This window comes from Pipistrellus hanaki (genome assembly GCF_964339955.1).
Source record: "Pipistrellus hanaki genome assembly, chromosome: 1".
Lineage (NCBI taxonomy): Eukaryota > Metazoa > Chordata > Mammalia > Chiroptera > Vespertilionidae > Pipistrellus > Pipistrellus hanaki.
In genome coordinates, this window is record NC_140503.1 from 203,965,965 (window position 1) to 203,987,997 (window position 22,033).

Below are 22,033 nucleotides of genomic sequence, written 5' to 3' on the forward strand. Positions count from 1 at the left end.
CTTTCCAGTGCTTCACCCAGGAGCCGCACACATCATGCGCCACAGTGAAAGGGAGGCTAGGAAGCACACTAGTTTTTCTTGGCAGCCTGGAGCCTGACTAAAATTCCAAAGTTCTGCTTCTACTAGTAAATGAAGGAAATAAGAGCTGTACTGGGCTGATGAGCAGTTTCTATCTTCCTGTCTGTATAATTATACAGACCAGTTATAAGGATGAAGGAAACATTCTACACAAGGCACTTAGCACAATGCCTGGCACACCATTGATGTCCAGCCCTGGTTAGTTCTCTTCCCCTTGTGGGTGGACAAATGGGTCCAGCAGACATTCATAGAGCACCTACTCTGTGCAACTGTCTTGAGACACTCAGAGAGGACGCTGATGTGATATACAAGTCAAGAGAAGCAGACAGATGATGTGGGATGTAACATAACGAGGCTAGAAATGGAAGTGGTGCCCTCAAGCTGGGTACAAAGTCCTTGGAGCACAGAGAAGGGAGCTCTTCCATCCACCTGCAGACTTAGGAAAGCCCTGCAGAGAGGGGCATTTAGAGTTGGGCCTCACAGGTAAGTGTGATTTTAGCAGATAGGAAGAAATGGAAGGGAAATCTTCCTGCCAACACAAATGAAAACAACAATAATTAGGTACAGATTCAGACATAGGTAATCTCCATGTTTTGTGCCAGACTCAGCTTCCCACTATCCAACACTGTGGCTGTGGTTCTTCTCATGGTTGCAAAATGCCCTTTAGCAATAACCATCACAGAACTTTGCAGGGGGAAAGTTTATTATTTATAGGACCCAGAAATTACCCAGGGCACCTGGGGCCACACAATGAAGTTGAGGGTAGAGCGAGAACTCACAGGTCTGCTTTTATTGGGGTCATGGGTGCAGGCCTAGGGTTTGAGGGACTCAGTCTTCACTGGTGAGATTAAAACTTAAGAGCAGGGATTTAAAGCGAAGGCAAGTAGGAAAAACAGTGGCCAGAAGGAGCAGTTATTGAATCAACCAAGATCTCTAAAACTCAGGAAACTCAAAGGGGGCTGGGCACTGGCTCTTCAGTCCTGTCACTGGAAATAGCTGTTATGGAAATGGATGTCTCAGCAATCAAAGCTTCAACAGTCACTAAATTACAAAAAAGAAAAAAGAAACAACTGTCAGGATTCACACTACAACCCAATGGTGGCAAAGGGTGAGGGTGGGGGGGCAGAGGGTGGAAGGAGCACCCACCTTATACTGTGGGGGGTATGTACGCATGTGCACCCTCTCAGAAACATCAACATTCAAACTACATACATGTCCATTGCGAGTGATCTGTCCTACACAAATGCTTGCACGAGAGCTCAAAGTGTACACTCAAGGGCTGTACCTCAGCATTGTTCACAGCAACAAAACAACTACAACCTACAAATGAGTCCGCCTATGACTGGACAGTGATTAATGGCGGGGTGGCCCTCCTATAGACCACTCAATAGACATTGAAAAACTTGCCGAAACTGGTTTGGCTCAGTGGATAGAGCATCGGTCTGTGGACTGAAATGTCCCAGGTTCGATTCCGGTCAAGGGCATGTACATTGGTTGTAGGTATGCAGGAGGTGTGCAGGGGGTGTGCAGGAGGCAGCTGGTCGATGTTTCTCTCTCATCGACATTTCTAGCTCTCTATCTCTCTCCCTTTCTCTCTGTAAAAAATCAATAAAATATATTTTTTAAAAATAAAAGACATTGAAAAACTGAGTCAGAGAGCGTGACCAGATGTGGAAGGACCCCTTGCCATGCTGAGTGAAAAAAAGCCCACAGAACAATATGTCTGGCATGATTGCTTTTTGTACAGAAACAAAGGCAAAAAACAAAAAAGTAAATTAGACCAAACCAAAAACCAAAGAAGCAAACTTACATCTGCATCTGTAACGCGTGTGTAGGCCTGAGCATTGAGGACATACGGCAAGAGATGAACCAAAAATGCTAAAGGAAGTTACTTTGAGGAAATGGAGCAGAGGGAACAGATACCCTCTTCTTCATGGTTGGTGACAACTAAATATGGGAAACAATCTAAATGCCCACCTATGGGTATGGGTTAAGTAAGTCTGATACATACGTACAACAGAACACCACAGTCCTGTTCAAAAGGGTGGGGCATGTCCAAACCGGTTTGGCTCAGTGGATTGAGCATCGGCCTGCGGACTCAAGGGTCCTGGGTTCGATTCTGGTCAGGGGCATGTGCCTTGGTTGCAGGCACATCCCCAGTGGGGGGTGTGCAGGAGGCAGCTGATAGATGTTTCTCTCTCATCGATGTTTCTAACTCTCTATCCCTCTCCCTTCCTCTCTGTGAAAAATCAATAATATATATATTTTTTAAAAGGGTGGGGCAGCTTCATCCATAGATATGAAAGCAGCACCAAATACACTATAATGTGGAAAAGGAAAGTTGTAGAATCCCATGTCTGCTATCATTTATGTGTATGTGTGTGTGTGTGTGTGTGTGTGTGTGTGTGTGTGTGTGTTGTTACAAGCACAGAATATGATACACAAGAAACTAGAACTAGTGGCAAAAAAGTCTTGCATGTGAACTGTAGTTGAAAAAATAAAAAAAAAAGTAGTGGTTGCTTCTGGGTAAGGAAATTGGATGGCTAGGAATAGAGGAAGAAAGATTGTTCTCTTTCTCAACTTTTTTATACTATGAATTTCACCCCATGCATATGTGTTACCTTTCCAAAAAAATTATGTAATTTTAAAACATATTAGGAATAAGAAATAATTTTAAAAGGTCCTCCTAGAATTTCTGCTGCACCAGGGCAGGCTCAGCACTGCAGTGCATGGTGGGAGCTAGGCTCAGCTGGATCATACCTGCACCAGGCTGGAGGGCAAACCTGACTCTGCAGTCGGCATTTAGCAACTCATGTTGCAATTCATCCGTATCCTATAGAGTGAGGACTGGTTATCCCCGGGGAAGCCAGGAGGTTGGGTCAGGACATTTACTTACGAAGTGAAGTCGCAGTCAGGATGCGTGGTGTGGTCCACACACATAAAGAGCTTCACAGGCCTATAGAATAAAAAGATTTAAGGGACTGCTTTTTGTTTGTTTGTTTATTTGTTTGTCTAATTCCTTTTATTGTTTGAAGTATTACATGAGTCTCCTTTTCCCCCCATTGACCTCTCCCTGGCAAGGGATTGTTTAAATGGCTTTCATGCAACAAACGTTTGTGGTGTGCCTGCAAAATCCCAGGGACATAAAGTCTCCGACCTGTGAAGAACAGGTTCTTTTAAAAAATATTAGCCAGCATTCTGTACCGAGAATTACATACACTAATTACATCAGTTATATCATTTAATCCTCACAACAGTGACATAGAACTGGCACTATTAGCATTGCCAGTTTACAGTGAAGAACGCTGTCCCCAGGACTTGCCCATGTGCTCACAGCTGCAGGCTTGCTCTGGGACCCAAGCATGGATTCACTTCTGCATGGACGTACTATTATATTTTGCTGGGGGAAAACCCTCAATGAGTACAGAAGGCTGGACTTGATTCCCGTCAAGGGCATGTACCATGGTTGCGGGCCCATCCCCAGTAAAGGGGGGGGGGGGAGGGGAGGGGGGAGTCAGCTGATCGATGTTTCTCTCTCATTGATGTTTCTAGCTCTCTCTCCCTTCTTCTCTGTAAAAAAATTAATAAAAAATATATATTTAAAGAGAACAGCTGTGAGGTGCTCATTTCTCTGGGGAGGCAGGAGTTGGGCGAGATCCACACTTCCAGGGGCTTTGCTCGAATGGGAAGATTATCCAGCCCCTGGGGTCCTTGAGAAGGCAGAGGGGGCAAAGCGGTGGGCGCAGAAGGAGATGCAGAGGTAACTGGCACCCTGCCGCACCCTCAGACGTAGGGGAGAGCAGCTAAGCCTCGAAGGGCTGGACTCCAATCTCCAGGAGCCAAGCAGGGTGCACACATAGGTGAGAATTCCCAGGTGAAGGCAGGGCTTCTCCCTCCCCCAGGATTTGAGCCAAACTCATCTACATTTCTGAGAATCAGGAATGCCCACAAACGATATCTAACTTTCAGTACATCCAGTTCCTGGCCCGCAATGCGCTCACTGAACGGCAGCTGGTACTATGTTCCTATTGGCCTACAGTCAAGATGTACCTGCCTGCAAGTATCTCAGACAAACTGCACCTTAGCACCTCTCACAGGGAAAGACCCAAAGGCCTGTGGCACCCAAAGGGGCAGGCACCATGCTTCCTGTCCGCAGGTCACTCACTGTGCCCTTCTCAGGTGAAGGGCAACCTTGACATGCACAGATGAGAAAGGGCTGCTCCCTCTGTCCATCCATAATTAAAAAGGCTCTGGACCCAAGTGGGTGGAGCCAGGCAGAACCCTGGCCAGAAGGCACCCACCTTCCCCCATCCAGTGGCAACCCAGAAGGCACAGTCCTTTGGTCTTTAGAGCTGATCCCCCTAAAACCCTTTGAAACAACCCCCAACACTCCAAAACCACGGGTTATCTGCACTGATGATAATAGGACACGTACAGGTAATCATTAGTACAGCTGTACTGCAAACCCATCTCCTTCAGTTTGTCTTCCATGATTTTCACAGTGCCTTCTCCACAGGATTCCCTAAAACACAAACACAGAATAAGAGGATAGAAGAAGTCTTTTCCAGGTTAATTAAAATGTATGTGGACCATGTGCTTCTGGAGAAATATTTGGACCCAGAAGTGCTGTCTTCAGTAACCACCCAGGACCCTACAGGGGCTGCTCTGAGCACCCAACACCCAGTCCAAAGGTTACATGTTAAGTGCCCCGAGAGGGCCTTACAGGCTCATGAGCAGGTGCCAGGTACATCACAGGGTTTCTTGGCTCCACCCACCAACACACCCTTGGGAAGTGCCCCTGACCAGTGCTGACTGCCAACTTGTCCTATCGACAGTATATTAAGTTTTATATGGCCACAAAAAAGACGCAATTCAAAAAAACAAAACAAAAACAAAACATTAGAAAGTACAAATAAACAAAAGGGGAAAAAATAAATCTTACATCACTAGAGGTAACTGCCGCTGATATTTTGATGTATGTCCTTCTAGACTTTTTAAACATACTTATCCCCATGAGATTTAAAATATAACAGTGGAGTACTGCTGTACGTGCATTTTGTTTTCCACATTTGTCCATGTCTGTGTACATACATACATGCCTGCCCTTGTTTTTAATTCCTGTGCACCCTCCCTTCCATAATTGAAACATAATCACTAAAACCAGCCACCTCTTAAAGGTCAAGGTTCATTCGTATATTTCAATCTCATGCACATTATAACAAACCTTGATAAAGCTTCATTTTTATACACACCCTTCATTATTTGTTTCCTTAGCATGAAGTCCTGAAAGTAGGTTTTCTGGTACCAAGCTTCTGAATGCGTTTTAAGGCTCTGAGAGGCACCACCACACTGAACCCCAAGCTGATCACCCCAGCAGAGTATGAGGTTCCATTTCCCCATCTTTTCATCTACAGGGGTTCTTGCCCAATTCCCACCCCCTTCGTGATTAAGCAGAGGGCAGGTATAAAGGCAAACAGGTGGGTCAACAGGCATGGTATTCGTATTGATATCACAGGCAGGAAGCACAGTACTGGGAGCACAATAGCTTAGTTGGTTAGAGCCTCATCCTGATACACCAAGGCTGCAGGTTTGATTTCTGGTCACAGCACATATAAAAATGGACTGATGAATGTCTAAGTGCAACAGATCTCTCCCTGCCCCCCACCCTCTCTCTCTAAAATCAATCAGTAAAACAAAAAAAAGAAATTTTTAAAGACTATTGTTTTCCCCAAAATGAAAATGCAAAACAGATGAGCATATCTCCTCCGGGGCGGGGGTGGGGGGGGGGGGTGGGGGGGCGGGGTTTGCAGGATTACCCTCCCCAAGAGCACCATAGCTTACAGGTAGGGTCCCCCGATGTCATGCATAACCCAGATCTCAACTCGGGTGACTTTATCCTTCTGGAGGTTAGGAATTTCATAATTTGCAAGAAACCTGAAAAACAGGAAAGACATTTCTCAAAGTCCTAAAGCAATGTGATACTTTCGCCATTTCATTGTTTGCTGAGTTACACACTACTTTTTTCCCCCAAGCCTTTGGGGGGCTATTTCCCAGCGTTAACTTTGAGGTTACTTATTTCATTCATGCAGTCATCATCTGTTAATACTGTGACTGGATAAACATATATCTGATCTCTAGGTCTTTCAATAGTTTTGCTCTGCCTGGATTTATAAAAGCAAGCATTAGGTTGGGGATTAGGACCATTCTCATAAGCCTCCTTCCCAAACAACTACCGGTAGATGAACATTTTGGCATCTCTGCTGTGTTGGTTGGTGCTGACATTCTTACCCTTTCGTGGGATAAGCTCCTTTTGGTTCTGAACCATTCAGCATGATGTGGATCACTCCAGAAGTCTCTTTTGCATACTGCAAGAAGAAATTAGTCATTTTTCAGCTATGAATGGCCAAATTATATATATATATATATATATATATATATATATATATATATATATATTGATTGGCTTTTAGAAAAGGGGGGACAGGGAGGGAGGGAGGGAGGGAGGGAGGGAGGGAGGGAGGGAGGGAGGGAGAAAGAGAGAGAGAGAGAGAGAGAGAGAGAGAGAGAGAGAGAGAGAGAGATGTTGTTCCACTTATGCATGCATTTCCTGGTTGACCCTTATATGTGCCCTGAGTTGCTCTTATCATCCACATCCCGGTGACAAGGCATCCACAGCCAACTGCCTGGAACTTGTACTCAGAGTGGGGCCTATGGGGAGGGGGTACAAACCCATGACTCCCCTCGGAGCTGCCTGGAGAGCACTGGATGGATATATAATGTATTTGTCCAGAGCAGGCCCTCTGCTTAGCTCCCACTGGCATCTGTGGTGGAGGATTTGACCAAAGTCCCTCTAACCCTGATGAACAATGACCCGGTGGACACCTGGGAATGCAGAGCAGGGAATGGGACACAGAGACACAGATAGCCCTGAAAGGGAGTTGGTTGGCAGCCATGGGTCAGGGGACCCTGAAATCCGTGGGCCACCTCGTCAATACAGGGAACATTTAATAATAGACAGCTCTTTGCCGGGTGCAGAGCTAAAGACTTAACTCTCATTAATTTCTAATATTTGTTCTTCCTGGTGAGAGAGAATGTGAACTGCGCTCACTGGCATTTAATAGCTACTGGTAACTACCATCACCCCTGGTGACAACATTCTCTGAGGAACAGACTTTCCTCAGGGAGACCATTTCTGGATCTCTAGTTTGTCCTCAGTCCTCTCTCACCTCCTCTCCCACGGGCATCAGTCTTAGAGACATTTCTGACTCCCACATCTAGATATCAGGTGTCCGAGGGCCACCCAGAAAGCAGGGCCACCCTATTTTATATAGCAATCAAAATCACAATTATTTGAACCCAACAGGAGTGGTTCAGTGGTTGAGCATCAACCTATGAACCAAGAGGTCACGGTTTTAGTTTGATTTCCGGGCAGAGTACATGCCCAGGTTGAGGGCTCAATCACCAATAGGACACATGCAGGAGGCAGCTGATCAATAATTATTTCTCATTATTGATGTTTCTCTCTCTCTCTCTCTCTCTCTCTCTCTCTCTCTCTCTCTCTCTCTCTCTCTCTCCCTCTCTCTGCCTCTCTGAAATCTATCTATCTATATCTATATCTATCTATCTATCTATCTATCATCTATCTACATCTATCTATCTACCTATCTATCTTATCTATCTTATCTATCTATCTATCTACGTCTATCTATCTTATCTATCTATCTATCTACGTCTATCTATCTATCTATCTATCTATATTTTAAATCACATTGATTAAAAATCCTAACAACCACCAACACCTAACAGCAATAAGGACTATTTAATATCCTCATCTCTGACTAACACTAATTGAACATCTGCTCTGTGCCACGTTAAGCTCAAGTCCACACAGCTTTATGGAGCAGAGAGACTAAATCAGAGTCCTGAAAAGGTGGAAAGCGAGGCTCCAAGAAGGTACGTGGTAACCCAATGGCCCAGTCTCAGAACGTCTCTGCCCCCCTCTGGTCCATGCTCAGGGGTCCCTGCTGTGCCCTCCCTTAGCCGTGCTCCCCAGGGTTACCTGCGTGGATGCCCTTCTCCAGAAAGAATCCATAGCATTGGTTTCACAATCCTCTAACACAGGGCAGGATTGGTAATCGAGTCCTGGGAGGAAAACAAACACATTTCATTTCCAAGATGATATTGGGAAGAATCAATTAAAGGTATTTTCTGGCTCTGAAAAATATATTCAGCCTGTGTGCTGCACCATGTGCTCAAGCTGAGCAGTCACAGTTCTGCCCACCCAATCCCCAGGAGCCTGGTGAGTGACCGTCCAATCCGTGATAACAGAGACATGTCATCTTGCTCGGCACAGATGCAAGGAAGGTGAAGAACTGAGCAGTTGGCTAATGAATGAGCCTGGCCGGCCACCAGCATGCTAGCTGGGTTATTCTCTACTGGAATGCTAGTAAAGGGATTTTAAAAATACTACATACAGCCAAAACCGGTTTGGCTCAGTAGATAGGGCATTGGCTTGCGGACCGAAAGGTCCCGGGTTCGATTCCGGTCAAGGACACGTACCTTGGTTGTGGGCACATCCCCAGTGTGTGTGTGAGGGGGAGAGGGGGGGTGAAGGGGGTGCAGGAGGCAGATGATCTGTGTTTCTAACTATCTTTCTCCCTTCCTCTCTGTAAAAAATCAATAAAATAAACATTTAAAAAAAACAAACAAAAAAAACACATACAACTTGGCTTCCCTGGAAGAAGTACCTTCTCCAATTAGCCCTGGTTTGGAAGTAAATACAAAACAAACAGAAAGTGATAGTCTTAGGCAGAAAATAGATATTTTATAACATATTCAAATGTATTAAATTGCATTAACTTTAAGGATATAATTCAGTACATATATATGGTATATGTTCACTATATACTCTATTTAAAATAAAATTAAAATTAAAAAAGGAACGTGCTAATTGGCAAGTTGTTCCAGGGAGAACCAAGCAGGACACAATGTGTTCCTGAAGGCAGGCAATGTGTTCAGGGAGGTGCAAATGGGACTAGCTGTAATGTTGTTAAGGTGCAAGGTCCATTGCATAACTCAGTGGTCGGCAAACTGTGGCGGCGCTTTGACCCCTTGAGTGTGGCTCTTCCACAAAATACCATGGCCTGCGGGAGTCTATTTTGAAGAAGTGGCATTAGAAGAAGTTTAATTTTAAAAAATTTGGCTCTCCAAAGAAATTTCAATCGTTGCACTGTTGATATTTGGCTATGTTGACTAATGAGTTTGCCGACCGCTGGCATAACTCAAGAGAAGATCAGTATAAGAAAGTGGCAATTACTTCTGTGAAGTACACACTCTAGACTTGTACATAGTTCTGGTTATCATGGGGGCAGGCCAGAGCCCGGATTTCTCAGAGATCTCTGAGCCTCAGAGAGGTCCCAGGGATGGTACATGGCAAAGAGGATCAGAATTGAGCTCTCTGGCTGCCCACTGCTCCTCCCACCATTTCTGACAGCCATGGCTTTAGGTGGTATTTGTAATTTCTGTATTTGCCTGTTTTATACTTTCTTGGTCTTAGACTATGAATAACTGGTGACTATTATTAATGATCATTTATGTAGTTGAAGAATTCTGTTCATTAAACATAGTTTATTCTAGCCTGGCCAATTTGACTTAGTGGTTGAGCACTGACCCAGGAACCAAGAGGTTGGCGGTTCAATTCCTGGTCAGGGCACATGCCCAGGTTGCAGGCTCAATCTCCAGTAGGGGTGTAAGCAAGAAGCAGCCGATCAATGATGTTTCTCTTTCATTGATGTTTCTAACTCTCTACCCCTCTCCCTTACTTTTTCTCTAAAAATCAATAAAAATATATTTTAAAAAATACTTTATTATCTAAACTAAAAAAACAAAAACTGAAGTAAATATGGATAAGAAAAAAAATGTATGACTTTAGCTCAACCAGCATGGCTCAGTGGGTTGAGGATTGACCTATGAACTAGGAGGTTACAGTTCAATTCCCGGTTGGGGCATATGCCCAGTTGCAAGATCAATCCCTAGTAGAGAACATGCAAGAGGCAACTGATCAATGATTCTCTCTCATTACTGATGTTTCTCTCTCTCCCTCTCCCTTCCTCTCTGAAATCAATGAAAATAAATGCTAGAAAACTAAAAAAATGTATGACTTCAAATTCCTAGCAAGAGCAGTTTGTGTTTGCTATCTTCTTGACTTCTTTCATGTGTACGTTTTCATATGTGTTTGTGTGTATATTTTTTATTTGAATTAATTTGATTTTTTTTCACTTAAAAATATATCACGAACACCTCACCAGATCAACAGACACACATTGTTCATAGCTCCACGAGATACCAGAACATGAACATAGCGTTATTTTTCTGATCCTAAACTCTGGGCTTCACTTCCTTTTTAAACAAAGACCCCTTAGAAGATGGCATCGATCAAATGAGAGAGATGGGGAAGAACCTGTGATTTTCTGGGACACTCTCTGAGCTGCTTTACTCTCAACACTTCCTACAACAATCACTTCTCCAAACTCTCCAGGCTGGGGGTCCCACAATTCAATTCATTTCGGGCACCAAGTATGCAAAGTTAGCGTAGGCACCGCAGGTGAAGGGTTCAGTCCCACAAGACTGCCCCCACTTCACTCTTTACTCACTGCCCTCCTTGCTGTACTTAAATATGCCAGACACACCTCCAACTCAGGGCATTGGCACCTGCTGTTCCCTCTGTCTTGAATGCTCTTCCTCATCTCCTTTATTATAGGCTTTGTTCAGATATCAGCTTCTCATGAGGGGTGAGGCTCTCCCTGGGCCTATCTGACACTGAAACACTTTCCTCTCCCCTCCTCCTCCTGCCCAGCACTTCCATCTCTCCCTTGTTTTGTTTTTCTCTGTAGTCCTTATAATCTTATACGAGACTATATATTTTACTTGTCTGCCTATTGTCTTATTTCCCTTATATAATGTAAGGATGGGTATTAGCCCAATTGGCATTGCTCAGTAGTTGAGTTTCGACCTATGAACTAGGAGGTCACAGTTTGATTCCTGATCAGGGAATATGTCTGGGTTGTGGGCTTGCTCCCTAATGTAGGGCGTGCAGGAGGCAACCGATCAATGATTCTCTCTCATGATTGATGTTTCTATCCTGCTCTCCCTCTCCCTTCCTCAATGAAATCAACAAAAATGTATTTTTAAAAAAAGAATGGGTATTGTTTTCCTGTTTGATTCTCTGCTATACCCCCAGGGCCTGGCACACAATAGGCACTCTATGACTTCTAGTTGGATGAAGGAAGAAAGGAAGGAAGGAAGGAAGGAAGGAAGGAAGGAAGGAAGGAAGGAAGGAAGGAAGGAAGGAAGGAAGGAGAAAAGGAAGGAAGGAAGGAAGGAAGGAAGGAAGGAAGGAAGGAAGGAAGGAAGGAAGGAAGGAAGGAAAGAAAATAAGCAGAACTGAGCTTAGGTTAATTTAAAGCATCTCTAATACCCAGGGAGGAAGAATCTCTAGCCTTCGGGGAGAAAACACCTTCCCCACCTCCTTTCCCTGCTGGCCTTGCTCCTGATGGTCCTTTGAGACTCACCCAGAGCCTAGAGCCTTCTGGAAGCTTCCTGGCTGACACTCTGTGTCCAACCAACTAGGACTAACTCATCTCTCTCCTTTTACACAGTACTATTTGTTTCTACTACTTTCTCTCAGGTCTGGCTCGTATCTCACTCTGTTCCTCCCTTGAGCCCAGCCCTGCCTGGGTCCTAGCACTGGACAATGGGTAAAGGTCTCTCTCAAGGCTATAAGCTCCCTGAGGGTGGGGACACTTAGCTGCCAGCTCCTAGCAGGGGAGCTGGATGGCAGAGGAGAGCTGTCCCTACCCGCAGGTCAGTCCTCCTGACCTTAACTCTCACTGTGATTTTAATCTGAAAATACCTGCTGGAGGGCTGAAGAGGCATTTCAGAGCCCAGGCCTCAGATCTTTCAGAAAGGGTCGAGTCCTGGCCTCTCCCTCTTTGAGTGGTTTAACTTCCCTAAGCCTCAGCTTCCCCCTCTGGAAAATGAGGAGAGTGAGGCTCAGTGGTGCAGGGTGGGGAGCACGTGCTCTGGAGTCAGACTGTCTGACTTCGCTGCTTCCTAGATCTGCATCCCTGAGCAAGTTCCTTCACTTTGCCATGCCTCAATTTCCTTATTTGTCAAAATAAGAATTAGGATTAGACCTATCCCAGGGGGCTGTCTCAGGGATATAAGTAGTTAATGTATGTAAAGTGCTTAGGATGTGCCCATCAAAAGGTAAGTGCTATCTGCTATGGTGATTGTTATTACCACCTACTGCAGAGGATTGGTTGGGGGGGGGCGTGGAGGAGGGGAATGAAATGAGGTGAATGCATATGAAAGCATTTAGCACAAATAGCAAGTGCCTAGTAAGCAAGAATTCTTCTTTTTCTTTTTCTTTTTTTTTTTTTTTAGAAAAGAAAAAAACAACTATTCCTTTTTATTATTATTTCAGAGAGGAAGGGAGAGTAAAGAGAGGCAGAAACATCAGTGATGAGAGAGAATCATTGATCAGCTGCCTTCTGCACACCCCACACTGGGGATTAAGCCCACAAATCAGTTATGAGCCCCAACCAGGAATCAGAGATTGAACCCCAACCACTGAGCCACGCTGGCCAGGCAAGAACTCTTTATTTGCCTTGTGTGTTATGCAGGAGTCTTACCAGAGCCGTTTTCCTGCCGACACCAGCTCATAAAATCCACAACCTTGCCAAACAGAGCATCACCCAAAGGCATGTAACGCCGGCTTTTCTCTGAGTAGTTGACTACAAGGAGCTGGTTATTTTCCCACATCAGGGCCTGTGGAAAAACAAACACAACATTCAACATTCAAGAAAATGAAATCAAAACAAACTTCAGGCACAATGTCATCAAGCTAAGTCAGGCAAGCCATTTCTTATTCAACTCTCCTGCCTCACACCCAATGCCCTTTCCTTTCTTGGTCTTAATTTCTTCCTGTTAGTCCAAGGGTGTCGTGCAAATGTTAGTGAAATATTTCCCCAGGAGTACAATGCAGTGTGTGTGTGTGTGTGTGTGTGTGTGTGTGAAGACCCTGGATTTAAAAGAAGATCGAGGGGCCTGGGTTTGTGATAAATTAGATATGTGATTTTGACCAAAGCATATTCTCTCCCCGTGCCTCAGTTTCCACATCTGGAAAATGGAAATCATGAGCCCGCCTCTTCTTCCACAGCTGTGCTTAGGATGATATGCAATATATCCTTTTATATTATACTTTACAGTTCCTGTAGCTGAACCCCAGGTGAGTTTAGTGCCCCTCATTTCGGGGGCAGCTAGAATTAATTAATTTAATTCCTGCTTAGGCTTTTGTTTACATTAACTGCTCTTCTCTTCTCACGGAAGTTGAGAAGTTGCTGAGGTGGGTCTCATTGCCAAGCAGGAGGTGATGACTTTGGGGTCCTGAGGGAAATGTATGAGTTCGCCTTGCAGAAGGAAAGAATGTCTCCAAAGCAGCTGTGACTAGTTGCTGCCGCCTAGGAGTCTGGCTGCACAAAATGTTATCTGTGACTAAAGAAACACAGACTTCTCTCTCAGTTCTCTGGAACTACCCAACCCCTACTCCCAAGCTGCATACAGACTTCATACTGGGCTTTTGGAAAGAGATGGGTTTGCGAGATTTTGCTCTCTTGGACACGCTGGGTCAATCAAATAAACCTTTCTCTGTCTCCAGCCACCAGTGTCTCAATGTTCGTGTTACTAATGCAGCCAGCAGGTATAAAACCTGAATTTTGGAAGATGACTCTGCAATAGTCTCACTATAAAGTTATAGTATTTTTACCCAGCAATTTCACGTCTGGATAAATATCTGAAGAAACCCAAAACATTAATTCAAAAAGACATATGCACTCTTATGTTCACTGCAATGTTATTCACAACAGTGAAGACTTGGAAGCAATCCAAGTGCCCACAGTAAATGAGTGGATAAAGAAGAGGTGGTACATATAACAATTTATTAAAAAATTTGCGACAACATGGGTGGACCTAGAGGGTGTTATACAAAGTGAAGTAAGTCAGACAGAGAAAGATAATACCATATGATTTTACTTCTATGTAAAATCTAAAGAATAACACAAATGAGCAAACAGAAGCAGGCTCATAGATACACAGAACAGACAGATGGGAGGGGTGCTGGGGAACTGGACGAAAAAGATAAAAGGATTAAGAAGTACAAATTGGGCTGAATCCGGTTTGGCTCAGTGGTAGAGCATCAGTCTGCGGACTGAAAGGTCCAAGGTTCGATTCCGGTTAGGGGCATGTATGTTGGTTGCGGGCACATCCCCTGTAGGGGGTGTGCGAGAGGCAGCTGGTCGATGTTTCTCTCTCATTGAAGTTTCTAACTCTCTATCTCTCCCCCTTCCTCTCTGTAAAAAATCAATAAAATATATTTTTTAAAAAAAGAAGAAAAAGAAGTACAAATTGGTAGTTACAAATAGCCACAGGGATATAAAGTATAGCATAAGAAATATAGTCGATAGTCGAAGCCGGTTTGGCTCAGTGGTAGAGCGTCAGTCTGTGGACTGAAAGGTCCCAGGTTCGATTCCAGGCAAGGGCATGTACATTGGTTGAGGGCACATCACCACTAGGGAGTGTGCAAGAGGCAGCTGGTCGATGTTTCTCTCTCATCGACGTTTCTAGCTCTCTATCTCTCTCCCTTCCTCTCTGTAAAAAAATCAATAAAATATATTTAAAAAAAAAAAAGAAATATAGTCGATAATATTGTAATAACTATATATGGTGTCAGGTGGGTACTTGAAATATTGGAGATCACTTTGATTGTCTAACCACTACGCTGTACACCTGAAAATAATATAAAATATTATGTCAACTGTAATTAAAAAATAAAATTTAAAAAATAAGATAAAATTAGCCAAAACCGGTTTGGCTCAGGGGATAAATAAAATATACTTAAAATAAATAAGATAAAATTATATTGTTTTCACATAAAAACAAGACAAAAAGCAATACCCGGCTCTATCATTATCTCATCAGATCCTCAGTAGTCCAACTGGTCTCGGCCTAAACAGGAAGTACCCTGAGGGCAGGACTGTTTTGTTCCAGGATGCATCCTCAACTCTTAGCACAATGCCCAGCACATGGGAGTAGCTCAGCAAATATTTACTGAGTTCATCAACTAGAACCAAGATCAACAAGAGAAGAGAACAAACTTTGTGGCTCCTCTCTTTACTGTCAAGAAAGCAGCAAGGTTCAACATATATTTAAATATTATGGTTTTGGCCAAAACTGGTTTAACTCAATGGATAGAGTGTCGGCCTGCAGACTGAAAGGTTCTGGGTTCGATTCTGGTCAAGGGCATGTACCTTGGTTGCGGGCACATTCTCAGTGGGGGGTATGCAAGAGGCAGCTGATCGATGATTCTCTCTCATTGATGTTTCTAACTTTCTATTCCTCTCTCTTCCTCTCTGTAAAAAACCAATAAAATATATTTTTAAAATAAAAATAAAAAAATAAAATAAAAATTATGGTTTTGGTCTATTATATCTCTGAACCTCCTGGCTTCATTTACCTCTTTTTCAAAGGAAAAAATTAGTGCTAAGATTTTTTTTCATTTGTAACCATCAAAGTTACCTGACTTTACAATTAAAAATCAAGTTAAGAATTATAATGTCAGATAAATAAAAATGCTCTCTAACAGTCCTTAATTCAAGGCACTGTTCAAAGAAAACATTTTAGGCCACTTTTCTTAATTATTATTCTTTTAAATGTACACATTTAACTTTATCATTGTCATTTAAAGCCTGGTTTTATAAAACACACAAAAAAAGACATTTTTAAGAGTTTTGTACTCCGGGAATTTAAAGAGTAGAAATGGCGATAGCTTTGTAAGTGTAAGTTATATACATTAAAATCAAATAATTGGAGATTTTTTCAATATGAAAACGATACAAATGAAACAAATGGCAAAAGGACCTATTGGGAATGTTTTGTGATTGCAGATTATCGGTTACTTTAGGACCTAAATAAAGATTCTGAATATTCAGTCTTCTTTTGCTATGTTTCATATTTACCTAGTAGAGGCCTGATGCATGAAATTGGTGCGCAGGAGAGGGGAGGGCTGTCCCCTCAGCCCAGCCTACACCCTCTCGCAATCTGGGACTGCTGGCTCCTAACCACTCTGCCTGCCTGCCTCATCGCCCCTAAACGCTCGCCTGCCTCTGCCTCAGCCCCCACCACCATATCTTCGTCCAGGATGATGTCTGGAAGGTCGTTCGGCTGTCTGGTCTAATTAGCATATTACACTTTTATTGTTATATTATAGATACTCCGAGTTAAGCCACGTGACCAAAAGATCTAATTTAGGAAAGCATTTCGCTTTATAGCAAGTTTTTCCATCTACAGTCACCATGTTCAAAGGAATTGACATTACAGCGCTGATGCTGCCGGTTCCCTTTAGAACAGTGGGCAAAACCATTACGTCAACCTGATGGAAAGTCAAACAGGTACCAAAAAAAAACGGCACAATCATGCACAGTTCAATAAGTATAGTGCTGTTTTCCCTATCTCAAAAGTCATCAATGAAATAAAACATGAATGACAGTCGGCTTGGTTTCAGGAAACACATTTAAGAATTCCATCATTGCCAAAACCGGTTTGGCTCAGTGGTAGAGCGTTGGTCTGCGGACTGGAGGGTCCTGGGTTTGATTCTGGTCAAGGGCATGTACATTGGTTGCGGGCACATTCCCAGTACGGGATATGCAAGAGGCAACTGATCGATGATTCTCTCTCATCAATGTTTCTAACTCTCCATCCCTCTCTCTTCCTCTCTGTAAAAAATCAATAAAATATATATATATATATATATATATATATATATATATATATATATATATATTTTTTTTTTTTTTTTTTAAGAGGAAGAAGAAAAAGAAGCAGCAGCAGCAGCACGGTGCCCGACAAAATCCCATCCATGCCTGGAGATGGGACAAGAACAATAATGGAATTCAAGAACAATGATGAAATTCTTTTTTTTTTTATATATATTTTATTGATTTTTTTACAGAGAGGAAGGGAGAGAGATAGAGAGCTAGAAACTTCGATGAGAGACAAACATCGACCAGCTGCCTCTTGCACACCCCCCACCGGGGATGTGCCCGCAACCAAGGTACATGCCCTTGACCGGAATCGAACCTGGGATCTTTCAGTCCCCAGACTGATGCTCCATCCACTGAGCAAAACCGGTTTCAGCTTGTGCTGCTTCCTTTAGGGCTTATAGAACAGAAGGCAGGCAGAGGGACTTGCTCAGAATTGGGTATAAACTGTGGTCCTGACTCTTCCCACTTTGCAGGTACAGCCAGATCCCTGCCTGGGCAGATCAGGAAGTTCTAGCTGTGGCAGACTTGCCACCATCACTGTGTTCTGTACGAGTGCCGGGCGGACTTCACCCTGAGAGCTTTTCTCTGGCTGTACTGTCATCTTTGGCAGTCTTGTACCCTCAGTATCAAACTGCCATCTCTCAAGGACCTCACTACTTACATTTTTAGATGACTATCACATGTTTCTGCACAGAGCACTTGCATAACAGGTCTGTTAATTGTTCCCGCACATGATTTAGGAATTTCATGGCCTCAGTATCAGTGTTGACCAGCAACGATGAGTCCATATTTCTGAGCTCGAGGAAAGGTTTCAGCTGGATGAATGTCACTCTGATATAAAGTGATGTGGATGCCACATGAGAAAATCTATTCCAGGCCCTGTGAAGGCTGATGCCCCGCTCCAGAGGGAGCTGCCGCACCATGGCCAGTCCCACAGCCTGGCACACCCACAGCTCGGAGCATCCACCACACACCACGGCCACCACACTCAATGGCTGCAGGGGCTCTCCAGAAGCTCCCCGCCACTGATTTCAAAAGTAAACTCCTGCCCTAGCCGGTATGGTTCAGTGAATAGAGCATCAGCCTGCAGACTGAAGGGTCCTGGGTTCAATTCCGGTTCCTGGCCCTGGTCAGAGTGTGTGCAGGAGGCAATCAATCAATGTGCCTCTCTCACATCAATGCTTCTCTCTGTCTCTCCCTCTCCCACACTCTCTAAGAATCAATGGGGAAAATAAAAATAAAAAATCCTTGGGTGAGGATTAACCAAAATAAATAAATAGATACCTACATACTTACATACATAACTTCATTCGTTCATTATATTACAATGTACAGATATGTGGTTTTCTTAAACTGGTACTGAACAGATATAACCTTAAGTGCTGTTAAAAGGAGAAATAGGTTTTCTGGGAGTCTCCTTGATGTTGGGCACTTTCTGACTTGCTCAGGGTCAGGCCCTTAGGGTCAGTGAGGACAGAGGTCACTCAGAATCCGCCCTGGCTCTAGCTGGTTTGGCTCAGTGGATGGAGCGTTGGCCTGAGGACCAAAAGGTTTGATTCTGGTTAAGGGCACATACTTTGGTTGCAGGCTCCCCCCCAGCCCAGGCCCTGGTTGGGGCTTGTGCAGGAGGCAACCAATCAATGTGTCTCTCTCACATCTGTTTCTCTCTGTCTTTCCCCCTCTTTCACTCTCCCTAAAAAAAAAAATCAATGGGAAAATATCCTCGGGTGAGGATTAACAAAGAACAGGAACAAAAGGAATCCGCCTGGCAGGAGCCCCAGGGCAGGAGTGTGGCAATGCCCATGTCCTGTGACTCCTGCTCTGCTTGGTTGACTTAGGAATTCTCCTTCTGTCCAGGCAGGCAGGAGGCTGAAGATGAAGCCAGCTTCCCACCCAGAGCCCCACGGGGCATGCGCTCTGGGAGGCTGGGGCTGAAGTCTCAGGCACCCTGGACACGGCCACTCTCACACCTCTGGCCGCTGTGAGGACAGAGCCAGTGGGAGGCCCTGAGTTACCTTGTCTCTGGGAATGGGGTGCCTGGCGAGGTCGATGAAGCGGTCGTAGTCGGAGGGCAGCACGGAGCAGGGGTCCTTGGTCAGCGCCAGTTGGAAGGCCTCCCACATGGCCGTGCAGTTCTTGTCCCTGTGCAGGAACACACGTGTATAAAAAAAGCCACGGTGGGACAGATCTCTCTGTCTGTCACCCCCAGGCTCCCCTGACCTCCAGAACCCCCACCCTCCCCACACAAGCACCCTCAGGTCAAGACCCCTGACTTCCCCCGCACTCCTGGTCTTTAGGACCCATTCCTTCCTCCCCACAACCTCCTGATCTCCGGAGGCCCACTTCCCCCTCCCCTCCCCATCCCTCTCCCCCTACCTCTTCTTCCCCTCCTCCCTCCTCTCCTAGCCCTCCTCTCACTCTCCCTCCTCCCCCTCCTCCCTCTACCCCCCTTCCTCCTCCTCTTTCTCCCCCTACACACTTCTGCCCCTTCTGCCCCCCCCAGTCCGCTCCTTTCTGCGCTGCCCCCCTCCTGAGCTCACCGCAGCTGGGGCTGCAGCAGATCGATGTACTCGCCACAGCGGCCCAGGAAGATGGATCGCAGGTGCGGGGTGGTGCCCTTGCCGCTCCACCGCGTGCACTGGGCTCCCGCCCAGCAGGGCGCCAGCAGCAGCACCTGGAGCAGGAGCGACGGCCAGGACAGGGCTCGGTCCGAGACAGCCATCGCCAGGACTCTGGAGAGCCTGCTGCACAGCCTCCCTCTTAAGGCAAGCTGCCCCGCCTCACCACACCCCATCACACCCCAGCTGGCCCCAGCTAACCCCAGCTGGTCCCAGCTGACCTGGGCAAGGCTGAAAGGCGTTCAACGTGGTGTGTTTTTCAGAGTTGCTGCCTAGTCATGTCACAGTTTGTCACCCTATTCACACCAAGAGTCTGGACCTTTAGCTAAAGATTTGAGTTTTGAGTTTTGCTCAGTGGTTAGAGCGTCGGCCTGCGGACTGAGAGGCCCCAGGTTCGATTCAGGTCAGGGGCATGTACCTTGGTTGCGGGCACATCCCCAGTGGTGGGTGTGCAGGAGGTAGCTGATCAGTGTTTCTCTCTCACCAATGTTTCTAACTCTCTATCCCTCTCCCTTCCTCTCTGTAAAAAATCATATATATATGGAAATATATATAATATATATATTTATTTGAGTTTAGGATTACCGCCATAAGTTCCTGCTTTGCTTTTACTTTCCTGGGACACTCTAAACAGAAGCACCAAGAGTGAAGCCCGGGGAAAGTTAGTGATCTCCGCTCCAGGCATAGAACAGGTATTTGCTACCCTGTCCTCCACTTCCAGCTGGCGGTTGGCAGGGAGAGGCCTCCTTCCCCAGGCATTGCACCCGGAGAGCATCTGTAAGCAAAATCCTTCCTGTTCGCGTGGGTGTATGAAACGGCACAGATATGCAGAGATCTGCCCCTGGGTCACGCTGATCACCTGAGTAGGTAGTGTCTCCTCCTTCAGCAGGTCAGAATCTGCAACCTCTGAATCCAAGACACACCTGCTAGCTCCTCAGCGTAACACCGAGCTCCCACCTCCTGTGTCAGTTCCAGGGCTGAGCTGGGACTTCCCCCGGGAAAGGGCACGGGAAAGGACATTGCTCTTGTGGAATCTTGGCCTGAGCCAAGGAGGAAGGAGCCACGAAGCAGAGAGGTTGGAGAACAGGAGAGGAGGGTGCAGTCAGCAGAGGGAATACTTTCTGGCCCAGAATGATGCCCACTCTGACAGACACCCTCTTTCCCACCTGTCAGTGAGGAGTGGGTTGTTTTCAGGAAGTAATTACCCAAACTAATGTTGTTGAGCTATTCCAGGTGCCCAGAACTCTGCAGAGTTTTCATTATTTTTCACAACATCCTCTGAGCCAGATGAAGAAGCCCAGGGAAGATGAGGAATTGCTGAGGTCACCCATCTCCCTCCCCTGGCTGATGCGCACGCAGTCCTAGAGACAATCAGTGCAGAGAGCTAGGATGCCAGGATTCACAGAATCCCACGTGGAGGGCCAACCTCCCAATTTTCTCAGCGGTGATAGCTATGAACTCCGACTGCCTGGCAGGCATTTGATTAACACGGGAGGTGGCTGTGGGGTAAGACTAGAGGGTTCTACAACATTTTATTTGAACCTCTTGTTCTTGGTTTTCTTATGTTTATTGTTGACACAATTATAGATGCCCCCATTACCCCCTCCTTTGCCCTCTTCTACCCAGCCCCTGCCCTCCCCTTCCCTCATGCCATCCACACTGCTGTATGTGTCTATGGGTTATGCATATATGCCCCTTGAGTAATCCCTTCATCGTCTTTCATCCAGTACCTGCCTCCCTTCTGACAGCTGTCAGTCTGTTTGATGTATCCCCACATTCTGTCCAGCCTCAAGTCCACATTCCAGGAATACGCATTTTTAATTATTTCAACAGTTTTGTTCTGATGTTTACTTCCACATTGTTCTTTTTCTTTTTAAAAACATATATATATATATATATATATATATATATATATATATATATATATATATATATATCAGAGAGGAAGAGAGAGAGAGAAACATCAGTGATGAGAGAGAATCATTGTTTGGCTACGTCCTGCACGCCCCATACTGGGGATCCAGCCAAAACTTGGGCATGTGCCCTGACTGGGAATTGAACTGTGACATCCTGATTCCTGGGTCAATGGTCAACCACTGAGCAACACCAGCTGGGCATACTCACACATTTCTAAATAGCATGCCCCTACACTGTTTCTTGATGTTTCCACCTTTGATGCTATTCTAGTATGGAAAAGGAAATTTTACTGTTAATCCCACACATTCTCAAAAGGCATCCTTCTGTACCCTTCATCCTTTCAACACAGTTGCATCACTATATAGTTATTTGATTAGCATGGGAGATGGCTGCAGGATAGGTCTGAAGGTTTTATTAACATTTTATTTAAATCTCTTGCTTTCTGTATTTATTATTTATTTTTGTTGACACTATTATAGATGTCCCCTTATTACAAGCTTTAAATCAGTAGTCAGCATCTGCACAATTATTACCTTATGTATA

General features: G+C 45.0%; 1 protein-coding gene across 1 annotated transcript; it reads right to left on the minus strand.

Annotated features, from left to right (window-relative positions):
* Window positions 1-766: 766 nt before the first annotated feature.
* Window positions 767-19,736, minus strand: BST1 (bone marrow stromal cell antigen 1). Its single transcript, XM_084869668.1, has 9 exons — window positions 19,496-19,736; window positions 18,971-19,097; window positions 12,771-12,906; window positions 8,138-8,220; window positions 6,367-6,443; window positions 5,920-6,012; window positions 4,514-4,600; window positions 2,975-3,034; window positions 767-1,119 (listed from the first exon to the last, which is right to left on the minus strand). The coding sequence occupies exons 1-9, from the start codon at window positions 19,675-19,677 to the stop codon at window positions 1,110-1,112; spliced, it is 855 nt and encodes a 284-aa protein (XP_084725794.1). The 5' UTR covers window positions 19,678-19,736; the 3' UTR covers window positions 767-1,109.
* Between the last annotated feature and the right edge of the window lie 2,297 nt (window positions 19,737-22,033).

Excerpts from the sequence above, each read along its gene's own strand:
- BST1 (XM_084869668.1), bottom strand. The coding sequence starts at position 19,677 with ATGGCTGTCTCGGACCGAGCCCTGTCCTGGCCGTCGCTCCTGCTCCAG. Across the intron at positions 12,907-18,970 it reads ACCCCATTCCCAGAGACAAG|GCCCTGATGTGGGAAAATAA; the intron begins GTAACTCAGGGC and ends GTTTTTCCACAG. Across the intron at positions 6,013-6,366 it reads GGAGCTTATCCCACGAAAGG|GTTTCTTGCAAATTATGAAA; the intron begins GTAAGAATGTCA and ends CCTGTTTTTCAG.